The sequence below is a fragment of the Lepisma saccharinum genome, chromosome 11, assembly GCF_977018435.1.
Source record: "Lepisma saccharinum chromosome 11, izLepSacc3.1, whole genome shotgun sequence".
Classification (NCBI taxonomy): domain Eukaryota; kingdom Metazoa; phylum Arthropoda; class Insecta; order Zygentoma; family Lepismatidae; genus Lepisma; species Lepisma saccharinum.
The window spans coordinates 63,111,532-63,126,095 of NC_139239.1; the positions used below are offsets into that span (position 1 = coordinate 63,111,532).

Below are 14,564 nucleotides of genomic sequence, written 5' to 3' on the forward strand. Positions count from 1 at the left end.
AATTGCGTTCCGTTGTATTAAGTAAATTAATTGAATGGCATGTGTAACTATTAGATTGTAGGATTATTCCTCAGATTTATTTCGGGTAGGGAGAATAGAATACCTTCCCTAACCCTTCATGGGCGACGTCATGTTACTACCTAACCCTTGGGTATTTGTTTACTTGCGTCACGTACAAAAATACCCCACGCGTTTACATTAACCTTGAAATTTGAATAGCTTTGCGTTTGCATCGTGTGGGTAAAAAGCCTGTAAAAAGCTTGGGATGTGGGTGTTAGCCTAAATGTACAACGTATTTCTCATGTCTAGCAATAATATGCATCCATTAACAAAACATTTTTATGTTAATAAATTGTAGAGAATTTAAAAAAAACGAATTGTAGAGATACAAACCATTTGAACCTATATTATTATATGTTTTAAAAATCTTGCTTTAATTAATAGAAGTCACTAGAAGTTTCGGGAATAGGGAAAAGAGCAGTGCAATGCTTCTAAATGTCTTCGTTTGCTGTACGATTAACCAGACGCGCAGCGTGCGCGGAGGTTCCATACAAGCCGAGAGCATCAGATGTAAACATTTGATATAATTGGATTGATAGGGCAGAAAATACCTTGTGGGTGTGATTGAATACTTGAATTCCTGCTCGAAACTGGAGACTACATGTGTTTCTTTAAAAGCTGAAGAAGGCCCAGCAATGGCGAATATAAGATATACAAGGAATTTATTTTTAAGAGGAATGAGTGTGGTGTATTTATTTGCATTTACCTCCCTCTATCTACAAATACCAGGTGAGAAAGCTGTGCATGCTTTAATTTGTGGATATTGCAGCATAATGAATGTAATGAAGTTGCAATATATGAATTTGTTTGTGTAATTTGTATATTGTATTATTACAGCAAGCCTACAATTGAGTAGTACCAGTTAACCACCTTCTCCTATTACTGAAAAAGTTGGTATAATTGAAGTGTCCACTCTCGAGGTCCTAAATTGGAAGACGATCAAAAGTTCAAACTGGCGTCTTATAATATTATTCATTAGTCAATGAATTGATGAGTTGACCATGTTGTTTTCCTTTAGGGCATGAAGCACTTACACTATTGTATTGCACACATTGTCAAGGTTTTGTTGGTTAAATCACTTGCACTAACCATAGAGCATAATAATTTAGAATATTAAAGATGACTATTATTAAAGAGAGCAGTCAACCAAACTCCCTCACCCACACACACTATTTAAATGGTAACAGTATCCTATACGCCGAACGGATTTCTTCATTTTTACACAAGAAAGTACTTACTGGAATGAGTTTTTCTAGCATTTGGATACTTCGTGGAGATATTTTCTGTCATCGTAGAATCTGCTGGAGCTGGTAAATCACGTGTTTTTCACGATATTACTACGACCACTATGTTTGCCTAACCTAACCTTGCCATGAATGGTTTGTGGGGCTATTTATGAACGTTTTGTGGGGCTATTTATAAATGGTTTTGGGGGTTATTATTGACATTATGGTAACAGTAGTATAAGCCGGAGACGGATTTCTTAAAATTTACAGGAGAAAAGACGAGAAAGTACTTACGGAATTGTGTTCTTTCTGAAGCCGGGGAAATTGTTTTTTAGAATCGTGAAGCGTATTTTGCCTGTAAATAAGGTATTTTTCGTCAATCATGCATCTCCGTTGTACGATAGCTCGTGCCGCCATTACCGTCGACTACGTGAATCTAATGTTCCGTTCGTTCGGTTATGTAACCCCCTCACAGTGTAGCAACCACGCGGAAGTTTGACAAGATGACGTGTGAGCGGGTTTTTTTTTTTTCCAATGTAAGGTAAGACTCTAGTTTACGTCCTTTTCCTAAGGAATACGTGTCATATATCGTTGGAAAGCTTATTTTATAAGGAATTCAACAACGTAAATCCCAAAGCGAGCAAACATTTCCTGAAGGAGTAAATCGAGAAAAACCTATATTGTCCGGATATGCGCAATTGAACGTACTGAGGATTTTTTTAAATGATGAAACACATATTTAGGGGTGAAATGAGAGCACAGAAAGTGTAAAAAGAAAGAGGTATTTACCGGAAGAGATGCCGGGTGCCGCACCACGATCGCGCACCGCGAACACAAAGAAGCAATCACCATGCAGATAAGGACGTAAAGTAGAGTCTAGCCTCAATTTTCGCTTAAAAACCTTTCGTGAATAGTTTGTGCGGCATTTATCGGTTCATAATTTTGGAAACACTGCACATCAGCTGATGATACTGCACATCAGCTGACGATACTGCATATCAGCTGACGATAGACTACGTGAGTCAAAATTTGCGCGCCGAATTAGCAACGACCAATAAATGATTATAATGTTAAAAATAACGCTTTTTTCATGGAAAAAAAAGTGATCCCCAGCTTGAAAAATCTTCCGCTATGCATATGAGGTAAGTAGCAATGATTTTTATTTGAAAACAAACGAGTTTAATGTGTCTCCAGCTTATACTACTGTTACCGACATTATTTTAGTCACAAAACGCCAGAAAAGCAATATTTCACCTTAAAGAATGTTTCGCAATGCACAATATGTAAGTACAAATGTAAAAAGTGATTAAATAAACGAGTGAGAGGTGTTCGGCCGATAGACAACATTTTATGAAACTACTTACCAAAATGAGTTTCTGTAGCATTTTGAAGGTTCGTAGAGGTGTTTTCTTTCATCGTTGAATCTGTTTGACTGGGAATTTATGTATTTTTGAAGAGAAATATCACTCCGACGCCCAATTGCCATTGCTTCCATTTGCTTTCTCTAAATGAACCAGATGTTGCACACGTTTCATGACGTAATCTCCTGTCACTGTTTCCAACCATGCCGTTGTTTTACAAGAAAATGACGTCCCTTTTTTAACGATGTAACCTTACCAAGAATGGTTTGGGGGGCTATGCGGGAATGATGTTTGGGGCTATTCGTGAATGGTGTGTGGGGTATTTTCCGGTTATAACCCCAAATTTGGTAACACTTTACTATACCGGAGACTGATTTCTTCAAATTTACAGGAGAAAGTTTCTTACGCAAATCATTTTCTGTAGCGTTGTTGATGTTCGGGAATGTAGTTTTGATCCATTTTCATGCGAATGCATGTGGTTTTCTACGAAAATCTATTTCCCACGTGCTATTGCTGCTGCCGCCATTTGCTTTCTGCACGAGAGCACTATACGCTCTCGTATTGTCCGTATATGCTAAATTGAACGAAAGGAGTGCTAATGGAACCTAACCTAACCTAGTAGGCATACCTCGTCCCCGTGATGGTTCGTGGGGCTATTGTGAATTTTTGGGCTAATGTCAATGGTTTTTGGGGCTACCTGTGGATGGTTTGTGGGAAATAAGGAACAACAGTAAGTACTCGTTAATGTAAGAAATAGACATTATTTTCGTTAGAAATTCATTATTTCACCTAAAGAAATGTTCCGCAATGCAGAATAGTACGTTAGCAATGTAAAAAATTGTGAAATAAATCATTGATAGGTGTCTCCAGTATAGTAAAGTAGTACCCCAAATTTTAACTATGTTTGCCTAACCTTACCGTAAATGGTTTTTGTGGCTATGCGGGAATGATTTTTGGGGCTATGTGTGAATGGTGTGTGGGGCATTTTTCGGTTAGTAAAGTTGGAAACACTACATATCCACTATGCAAGTCAAGCTGTGGAGCCAAGTGTGCGACCATATCGTGTTATGGAAGAGAAAAAAACGAAGAACAATATTCACTGTTAATGTCAGAAATTGAAGTTATTTTCGTGAAAAAGCGAAGTAACACCTAAAAGAATGTTTCCCAATGCACAATAGGTAAGTGCCAATGTAAAAAGTGACAAATGAACGAGCGAGACGTGTTCGGCAGATAGGATACAGGTACCGAAATATCTTACAAGAGAATGTGTTTGTATTATAAAAGAAATCCCCATACAGTGTTGAATCATATGACGTAGTGAAAATAGCACAAAGGCTAGGTTCACCACCTCGTGAAGGTAGTCACTTTGACACACAATTATATTGATGCATAAAATTCAGTCAGAATTCAATGCCTTGCACTATATCTTACATATACATAAGAATGAATAAAATTCTGGTTTTACCAAATGATCATTTCCCAGTGAAATCATGAAAATCCTTTTCTATTGATCCTTTCAAATCATCAGTGGATGTTCCAAAATATTTATGATATTCCTGCATCATGGACTAATAGCAGCGGTCTCTGGTCTTGACAGCCAGAGAAACCTGAAGATGCACTACCACACATCACACAATTAAAAGTTCCTTGGAAGGCAGGCCTTGGCACTTCAAGGGCTGTTGCACCATGGATTTACTTTTAGTTATATTTTTGGTAACACTTTCGTATAGCGGAAAAGGATTTCTTACTTTTTACATAAGAAAGTACTTACGCAGATCATTTTCTTTAGCGTTGTTGAAGTTCGGGAATGTAGTTTTGATCCATTTTAATGCAAAATCATGTGTTTATCTGCGAAAATATCTCTCAGACACGTTATTGCTGCTGCCGCCATTTGCTTTCTGCACGGGAGCACAATGTTCCATGTGTTACATGACATAACCCGCAGTAAGTGTTTTAAACCTCGCTGTGTTTTCACTATAACATGACGTATCGAGTATTTTTAATTTTTAAATTTTTTTTTAACGTATGCTTGCCTAACCTATCCTTACCTTATGGGAAATGGTTTGTGGGGCTAACGTCAATGGTTTGCGAGGTATTAGCATAATTTCAAATCTGGGCACGAAAGTAGGTATTTTTCGGTGAACAAGGTTGCAACACTGCATGCACACTCCAAATCGACAAAACACTGGCACAACGTGCGATGAACCAGTACGCTATCGCCATATTGTGTGTTACAGAATCGAAATAACGAAGAACAGTAAGTACTCTGAAATGTAAGAAATAGATATTATTTTTGTTAGAAATTCATTATTACACCTAAAGAAATGTTCCGCAATGCAGAATAGTATGTTAGCAATGTAAAAAAGTGCGAAATAAATTATTTCTATGTGTTTCACCTATATGAAAGCAGTACCGTATTTTTTATTATTATTATTATTATTATTTATTAACTTAAGAAAACAACTCTGCAATCTGTATATTTATGTGTAGGAGAGAGAAGCACATTTCTTTAAAGCACAGTACTAATCATAAAGGTTATAAAGTTGATGACAAATCATCTTTTATTCTGGGCTTTGAAGACAATGCTAAACCTCATAGTAGTCCCTTTCACTACAGTTAGAAACATTGTTTTTATTTTGCATTTACCGGCCTTTCTTATTTTACATTTACCGGCCTTTCTTATTTTTTCAGAATTTTTTACCGTTTTTATTGCATTTTTATCATTTTTGAAGTTTCTTTTTTCTCCTTACCAACGGGATCTGTTGTCTTTGAAACACACTAGACTTTGATGTTGCCTGGTTCCTCCCTGATGTTGCCTGGTTCCTCCGAGCGTAGAGATATTAACCGTTTGAGTTCCGAGGCCATTTTCACATGTAACCCCCTTGGTCCCGAGCCGATTTTGAGCAAAATGCAGAGTTTCAATTAAATGAGTGTAGGAGGCTAATTGCCCTAAAGAGATGAGTGATATACCGTTGTACGCGGAATGAACCAGAGATTCAGACTATATGGAATTTATGCAAATTCGGCGTATATGTGGCGGTGAGGATGGGGCTAACTTTCAAAATTCCAACATTTCGGGGGAAAAAATGGGGTCCGCCCTCCCCCCCCCCAAGAAATCATATGACCAATGTAACGTGAGTTGTACCCCCAAAAGGAATAGTCGGCACGCCACTGATTCAAGCTTCAAAATGCAGCGGTACCTTGAAATGACTTTAGCTCAGAGACTATTTGCCCTGGAGATATGAACGATATACCGTTGTACGCAGAATGAATCACAGATTCAGACGATATATAATTTATGCACATTCGGCATGCATATGGAGTGGGAAAGGGGGGAAATCCCCTGAAAAATATATATTTTTAAAGAAAATAAGGGGTTTCTCCCCCTGCCCCCCGAAAAAAAGGATATGAAAAGTTCAAAATGCACATAGAAATTATCGCTGGCATGTAAGAAACAGAAAAATATTTTCATCATTGTCATATGACCAATATTACGCGAGTTGTACCCCTGAAACGAAAGGCTTGTACGCCACTGTCTCAAGCTTCGGAATTGAGCGAAATGCAGAGTTACATTGAAATGACTATAGCTCAGAAACTAAATGCCCTGGAGATATGAAAGATATACCTTTGTACGCAGAATGAATCACAGATTCAGACGATATATAATTTATGCACATTCCGCGTACATATGTAGGGGAAAAGGGGGAAATCCCCTCTAAAATACTTTTTTTTAAAAAAATTGTGTGTCCACCCATCCCCCCGAAAAAAAAGAATGTCAAAATGCAAAATTTATGAAAATTCGGTGTATATATGGAGGGGGAAGGGAGGAAACCCCCCAAAAATAATTTTAAAAAATTGTCACTTCACTCAAAAAATGTCTTCGCACTTGGGCACAAGACGACACACCTACGCACAACTTTCACGGACGAAAAGCTAGAACGCAGTAAAAAATGAGCGATTCTTGCAGCTGCTTGAAATTATATTTTTAGACAATGCAGGGTAACATGTGTTGCAACTTGTGGACACTTGTGCTAAAAAACAAAGGTTTCCTTCAGCGCGCTTCGAAATTCCATTCTCACAATGCAGATTCAACAACCAGTCTTCCCCCTCTCCCACCCCCACCCTCTGCTTGCGCCCCCACAGAAAACTTTCATTTTGACATGGGATACTGATAAACAAGCTTCATTCGAATGCAGTTACCAGGTGGGAGTGAAAAGCATTGCTTTAGAACAACAAAGCCCGTCTTCCTTTGTTGGCAAAAATTTTCCCTTGAAAAGAGACTCAAAAGAGAAGTTCCTTTTCCTGCCTTTTCCCCTCCATTTTCATGAAGAAAAAAAATGGTGCAAGAAACATTTCTGTTAAATACATGTGTTAGGAACAATATATATAAAAAGAAATCTAAATTCTAGCCAAAAATAGAAAAGTTATAACGTAAGAACTACAACCTTGACACAGCATCTTGATCGAGACACTTGGGACCCAAAAGGTTAATTGATGTTTTACTGCAACTAATGAGTTCTTTGTAGTCATGTAATACCTCTAAATATGCAAAGCTTCAAATATCTGGTAATGCATTTTTTTTAAAATTTACAGGTCTCTATGGCACTAATGGAATTTTGCCAGCAAGAACTCAATTGGAAGCTAAATCAAAGACAGTTTCAGACCAAATAAATGCAAAACCAACTCTACTTTGGTTTGCTCCATACCTTGGCTTGGATACCGAATATATGATGGACATTCTTGCATTAACAGGGATATTTCTGTCATTTCTTGGGTAAGGATACAATGAAGATTTTTGTAATATTTATCTCTTTTAGAGTGTAAGCAATGATTCTAATCTTTTTTAAAAAGTACTTTATCATTGATATGCACATTTGGCTTAAAAGGCTCAACTTCCAATTGTGTAATTTCTATATCATTAACACACACCCACATTTTCTACATGAATCATATTCTCTACATGGCCTGAAAGGGTTTAGTGATTATATATAGTGCATCTTGATTATGCAGAATAATTTTCCAAACTTTCCTGTGTGGTTTGTGAGCTTTAACCTTTTGACGCCCAAGACCTTTTTCACAAGTAAGCCTCTGGGTACCGAGACGATTTTGAGCAAAATGCAGAGTTTCAATTAAATGAGTGTAGATCAGAAGCTAATTGCCCTAGAGAGATGAGTGATATACCGTTGTACGCGGAATGAACCAGAGATTCAGACTATATGAAATTTTTGCAAATTCAGCGTATATGTGGCGGGGGGAGGGAGCTAACTCTCAAAATTCCAAAATTTCGGAAAAAAAAATTGGTTCCCCCACCCTCCTCCCAAGAAAAAAGTACATGACAGTGTCGACATGCACATGGAAATGATCGCTGACATGTAAGGAACACAAAAATATTTGCATTATTATCATATGACCAATGTAACTTGAGTTGTACCCCCAAAAGGAATGGTCGGCACGCCACTGATTCAGGCTTCAAAATGCAGTGGTACCTTGAAATGACTATAGCTCAGAAACTAAATGCCCTAGAGATATGAAAGATATACCGTTGTACGCAGAATGAATCACAGATTTAGACGATATATAATTTATGCACATTCGGTGTATATATGGAGAGGGAAAGGGGGAAATCCCCTGAAAATACTTTTTTTAAAAAAAAATGGTGTTTCGCCCCCCGCCCCGAGAAAAAAGGATATGAAAAGTTCAAAATGCACATAGAAATTATCGCTGGCATGTAAAAAACAGAAAAATATTTGCATCATTGTCGTATGACCAATGTAATTTGAGTTGTACCCCCAAAAGGAATGGTAGGGACGCCACTGATTCAAGCTTCAAAATGCAATAGCTCAGAAACTAAATGCCCTAGAGATATGAAAGATATACCGTTGTACGCAGAATGAATCACAGATTCAGACGATATATAATTTATGCACATTCGGCGTACATATGGAGGGGGAAAGGGGGGAAATCCCATTAAAAATACTTTTCTTTAAAAAATGGTGTTTCCCCTCGCCCCGAAAAAAATGTCAAAATGCACAAAATGCAAAATTAATGCTAATTTGGTGTATATATGGAGGGGGAAGGGAGAAAACCCCCAAAAATTATTGTAAAAAATTGTCACCACCCAAAAAATGTCCTCGCACTTGGGCACAAAACGACACCTACGCATAACATTCACGGACGAAAAGCTAGAACGTAGTGACAAATGAGCGCCAATTCTTGCAGCTGCTTGAAATTCTATTTTTAGACAATGCTGGGTAACCCCTGTTGCCACTTGTGGACACTTGTGCTAAAAAAAAAAAAAAGGTTTCCTTCAGCGCGCTTCGAAATTCCATTCTCGCAACGCAGATTCAACAACCAGTCTTCCCCCTCCCCCCTGCTTGCACCCTCACCGAAAACTTTCATTTTGACATCGGATACTGATAAACAAGCTTCCTTCGACTGCACTTAGCAGGAGGGAGTGAAAAGCATTGCTTTAGAACAACAAAGTCGGTCTTCCTTTGTCGGCAAAAAATTGACCTTGAAAAGAGAGGTAAAAGAGAAGTCCCTTTTCCCGCCTTTCCCCCTCCATTTTCATGAAGACAAAAAAAAAATGCAAAAGACCATTTCTGTTAAATACATGTGTTAGAAACAATATAAAAAAATAAAATCGAAATTACCAAAAATATAAAAGTTATAACGTAAAAACTACGACCTTGACACAGCGTCTCGATCGAGATGCTTGGTACCCCGAGGGTTACTTTTGGGTATCTCGTTCGAGACGCTTGGGCACCAAAAGGTTAAGTCCATTTTATACACAGAAAGACCAATCTGGACCAGACTTAACAGTTCAAAGTGGGATCAAAAGCACTATGTGCCTCCACAAGGTATTGAACCTGAAACCCTTTGATTACAAGACAAAGTTGTTATACTATGGCATCATGTTTGTAATTATATGAGGAGGTTAGGTGAGCCAAATTTGGTACTCTTAGCAGTATAATTATGCTCCTATATGGTGACAGTGTTCAATTCGATGTTTCTGGAGTTTCCTTTCTCTTCAACATGTGAAATAACTATTATCATGTAAAAAAAAATGGTTTCAACTTATGTATCAAATGGTATCAATGTTTCAAATGGTATCAACTTATGAGTGTGATCACTTACACAAGTTACTTTTCACAACACACTTTGCCACATGTTAATTATTTCTGCAAATTTAACCTTTAGTAGGTGGCTGGTTTCACCCCCCCCCCCACATGGCTACAATTAGCACATCATTTCTTGATGCATTATTTCCTATGTAATTGAACTATCCCACGTCGTTCTCTGGCAAATTTCTTGTTATTCATCAATTATGCTGCATTTACGCCTAAAATTAAACTAAGGGGATTTTTGATGGGTTCAGACACACCACACTACATACCCTGTTTCATACCCATTAATACAATAAAACAGTGAGATAATTTAAAGTTTAGTCTTTCCAGACTGAACTTTCATCAAGTATTTTGCCTCCCACCTCCATCTAATCAAAGGGTCTGTGCATGCCTATGATTTATTGCTACTGTTATGGAGCCAGTGCCAGAAGTAATTTTCTAGATTTGTTCCATAAAATGGCAACACTGATTTTCTTATACATTGCTATTATTTTTCTTCTAAAGAGATATCTGCCTATTTTCAGCATGAATTTGCATCGGTTTAGGAATATATCGCTGCTACATACTAGTTTTTTTGTTCACTTTGGTCTATTGTGGTTGCCACAGAGGCATGCTGAGTATGTGTAAAATTTCAATTTCCTTATTCTACGAACAAATTCTATACGTAGTGTTTCTAACCAGGATTATATGTCACTATAATGTCGCTTTTTTACTTTTCCCACAAAGTCGCTATTTCTAACTCTATCAAGTACTGCACATGACCTACGTATTTTAACACCACTTTTAACTATGATACTGACAATTCCTTACACCTTTTGATCACCAGAACTTACCATTTAAAAAAAAAACACTCTTTGCGTGATTAATTAACTTCTAGAAATTTCTGTAACATATAAACTGGTATTCAAAATATCATCATACAGAGGATGTGATACAAACTGGATTACATTGGCTTGTAACAATTTTGCTTTCGAAGGAATCTTCCCTAGCATCTTATCTCAGAAAATGGTGTAGTACTTCCTTTGTAATGTATCAGAATCTTTGTGTTTTGAAGTTTCTAAAATAATATTTTTTTTTCTTTCTTTCAGATTTGTATCTCAGAGATTTTGCTCATCATCATTATTTTTTGTTATCTGGATACTTTATCAGTCCCTTTATCAAGTTGGCCAGACATTTCTTTGGTTTCAGTGGTAAGTTAAGAATTATAGTTTTATTTTGTTTTTGTATAATTTTTTTATAATCCATTCATTCATTTTTCTCTGCCTTAGAAGGCAAATTTTTTATAACTATTTGCATTTAAGATTACTTTAAATGCTTTGTAAATTTTTAACTATTTGAAAATCAATCATCTATGTTCACTTCGATAATACACAACTTTGTTTAATGTCGGAAAGGCTTTCCGTTAACATGGGTTCTGAATACTTAATTTTTCTTGACACCCACTCATATCACACATGTCTCTCCATGGTTTCACCATTGAATAATTATTTTTGAAGGGCTTGTGAATTGAAACTATGATTGTGTATTTAATACATATCAAAATGTTTTTATTGTATTTCGGTACTGTTAACAGCATTGGCTGCTAAAGAATAATGGGTAAAATCATGAAGTTACAACTTGATTATGAGTTGATGTTTTTATGTTATTTTTTATTATATTTTTTAACAAAATTTCTAGCTGATTTGTATTTGTTTAAGCGAGCACAGTACAAAACTTTTAATTCTGGAAGCAGTTGAGAATTATTTTCTCTGTGTTGTGGTTTTTATGAGAGTTGTAATCAATATATAATTTCATTGTAACTAACGAATGCAAAATTCAGTTGGCTTCATTTCATTATCAGTTGAAGGTAGTCTGATTCTTAACAATAGTTTAAATGTCCTTTTCCATGAATTTCAATGCAAAGCTGCTTTAAAAGTACCATGTATAAGCCCTCAATATGGTCTCACTGTTCACATCACATTGTGCACACTCCCTGAACCAGGAATTATAAGCTTATAATTAAAAGGAAATGTGCATAGTTTCATGGTCAAAAGTAGTACAGGTAACTGTAATATTCATGCAGGTGTTAATGAGTTTGTTATGCATTAGAAATCTGTATCAGAAATGGGATTTTTACATCTGACTTTTGCAGGGACATATTGTTGTTGGAGGCAGGCTTCTTGACCATTTTAGTTGCGCCGGTTTCATACTTCAAGCGCCAGACTTCTCCCAGAGATCCTCTTGTCTTCTGGTTGGTGAAATGGCTTCTGTTTCGCCTGATGTTTGCTTCAGGGGTGGTGAAGTTGACCAGTAGATGTCCCACGTGGTGGGGCTTGACAGGTAAGTTTTCTATTGCATTCATGCTTTCAATGTGCTTCATACCATTCTATGCTCAGGTGTATGAGGGCTGCTGGCAAAGTATTCACCTTTAAGATCGATACACTTTCATACGCTCAAACCAATTTTGAAAGCATTTTTTTCCACTCTGAAGCTGAAACCTCGGAAACTGCTGTTCGGAATGCGTCAACAGCTGCTTCAGGCGACGCAAATCGCTCACCACGCATCTTTTTTTTTTCATGTGTGGGAACAAAAATAAGTCATTAGGTGATAAAGCAGGGGAGTACGGACAATGAGTCATAAATTCGACATTTTTACTAGACAAAAAATCAACAGTTTGGTGTGCTGAGTGGGAACTGAAGTTGTCGTGGTGAAGATATTGCGACGATTTGGGTTTGTTTTACGCAATTCATTGATGACCTCTGGCAAACAAATTGTTGTATACCACTCAGCATTTACAGTCCTTCGACCTTCTAAAGCTATTGTTGCCACATGTCCGGTATAACCGAAGAAACAAGCAACCATTTGCTTGGCAGCATTCCTCGATCGAACAACTTTTGTAGATTTCGGCTCGCTTTGAAACACCCAAACAGTGGATTGCTGTTTAGTTTCAGGTTCGTATGAATAGATCCAAGTTTTGTCCCCTGTAACGATGTAGTACACCAAATTTGACTTGCCTCGGTTGAATTTTTTTAGCATTTCTTTACACCAATTTACATGAGCCTGTTTTTGAGCTTCGGTCAAGTTGTGTGGGATCCAATGGATTGAAAGTTTCCGTACATTCAGATGACCATGCAAAATCGTATGTATTGCTTTCATGTCAATGTTCAAGGATGCCTGAATCTCAGGGTATGCCACATGTCGATCTCTCTCAATCATTTCACGCACAGCATCAACATTACTGGCAACAACAGATGTGGATGGACAACCTTCACGAAATTCATCACTGAGAGATGTGCGACCATGCTGGAATTTGGAAAAGCAATTGTACTGTACACAGTTCTATTGGATGATGCTTCATTCCCAAAAGCCAAATGAAGTTGCTCAATGCATTGTTTCGGTGTTAAACTACATTTAAAATCATAAGAAATCATTGCCCAAAAGTGTTCACGAGAAATTTCCATTTCTCACACGAAACTACTTCAAACTGCTGTGAAAAATAATCGAATAGGCTTAAACTTATGACAGATCATAAGTTCTCTAGTTGAAAATGTTGTATATAAAAATAATCACGCTGTACAAATTACAACTTTGCCAGCAATGTGTAAAAAACTACAATGCCAATCACGCTGTACAAATTATAACTTTGACAGCAAGATACAGAAAAGTGATATTGGCAATCACATTGTATAAAATAGAGGAATAGGAGTGTGGAGATATTCTGTGGCTTGGTTGAATGGAAGCCGGGGTTGTAAGTTTTTGCGATGCATGGGAATCGCATTGTTTTCTAACAAATTCAAGCATGTTTGCATGTAAAACTTAATAAAAATCTGAATTTACTAACATCAGACTTGTTTTTTGACATTTTTCATGAGTTAGCGTATGTGGTTGAAGCCTGAAAGGTAAAAATCCAAGTAAGGAAGTTGGTCCCCTGCGATTCTCCAGTTGCCAGAAGTGCTACGAGAATAGGTAGGCGGTCATAAACTATCAAAGATAATTTAAACATAGAAAAGGTCTATTCTTTCAATTTTTATAATAGCGGAATACTAGCACCACTGTTGGTGGTAGTTTGCAGAGACTTTTCCAGCAACCCTCGTATATAGCCATTCTCGAGTAACCATTAAAACTACGGCCAGTACCATAAAGTAACTGTTGGAATTTGATCACTGATACTCGATGATACTTTTCCAAAGTCTGGGCTTCTCATAGAGTTATAAATATTGTGGAAATTGTGCAAAATACATAATTTTTGTAACAATGTTCCGGGGTGAAATATATTTAGTGATTATGAATATTTTAAAGATAAACTGGAATAGATTGCTATGGTATAGTTCCAATATCAAACTTATCGCTTAACCTTTACTCTGTCGAGGGGGTCGTCAGAAAGTCACTCTGTTTCGCTGATGCCTTTGGAGCAAATTTTAAATTTGTACACTTATTTGACAAAAAATGTTATAACTGTTAGACTATTTGACCAATCTACTTCGGGTAAATTTTGTTTTGCAGCTAAAACATCAGGGCATGCAACCATGCAGAAATCAAAATACCAAAGCCAATAAGAGGGGTTGGGTGGGCCATGACCCCCAACTTTCAATGAAAAAATCATAAAAATGGGGAGTTTTCGTCACACATTTGATAATTTAATGCACCCAGAAACATGAATTAACTTTGATTCGATTGAGAAAGAACCATTCTTTGAAAAAAAGGCTAAATTTGCATCCCCTTCCCAAGATAGCAGGGGAAGAGGGGGCAAACTCTCCATTTTAATGAAATGTTTTCGTTGAAAGTTGGGGGCTGCAGCCCACCCAACCCCT

General features: G+C 37.1%; 1 protein-coding gene across 1 annotated transcript in view; it reads left to right on the top strand.

The window, feature by feature from the left end:
* Positions 1-544: 544 nt before the first annotated feature.
* Positions 545-14,564, top strand: part of LOC145994854 (lipase maturation factor 2-like) — a 40,933-nt gene continuing 26,913 nt past the window's right edge. Inside the window, exons 1-4 of the mRNA XM_083131249.1 lie at positions 545-789; positions 7,241-7,421; positions 10,863-10,964; positions 11,906-12,093. Of these exons, the coding sequence (XP_082987375.1) occupies positions 696-789; positions 7,241-7,421; positions 10,863-10,964; positions 11,906-12,093 (565 nt within the window). The 5' untranslated portion in view covers positions 545-695. The remainder of the gene's footprint in view (positions 790-7,240; positions 7,422-10,862; positions 10,965-11,905; positions 12,094-14,564) is intronic.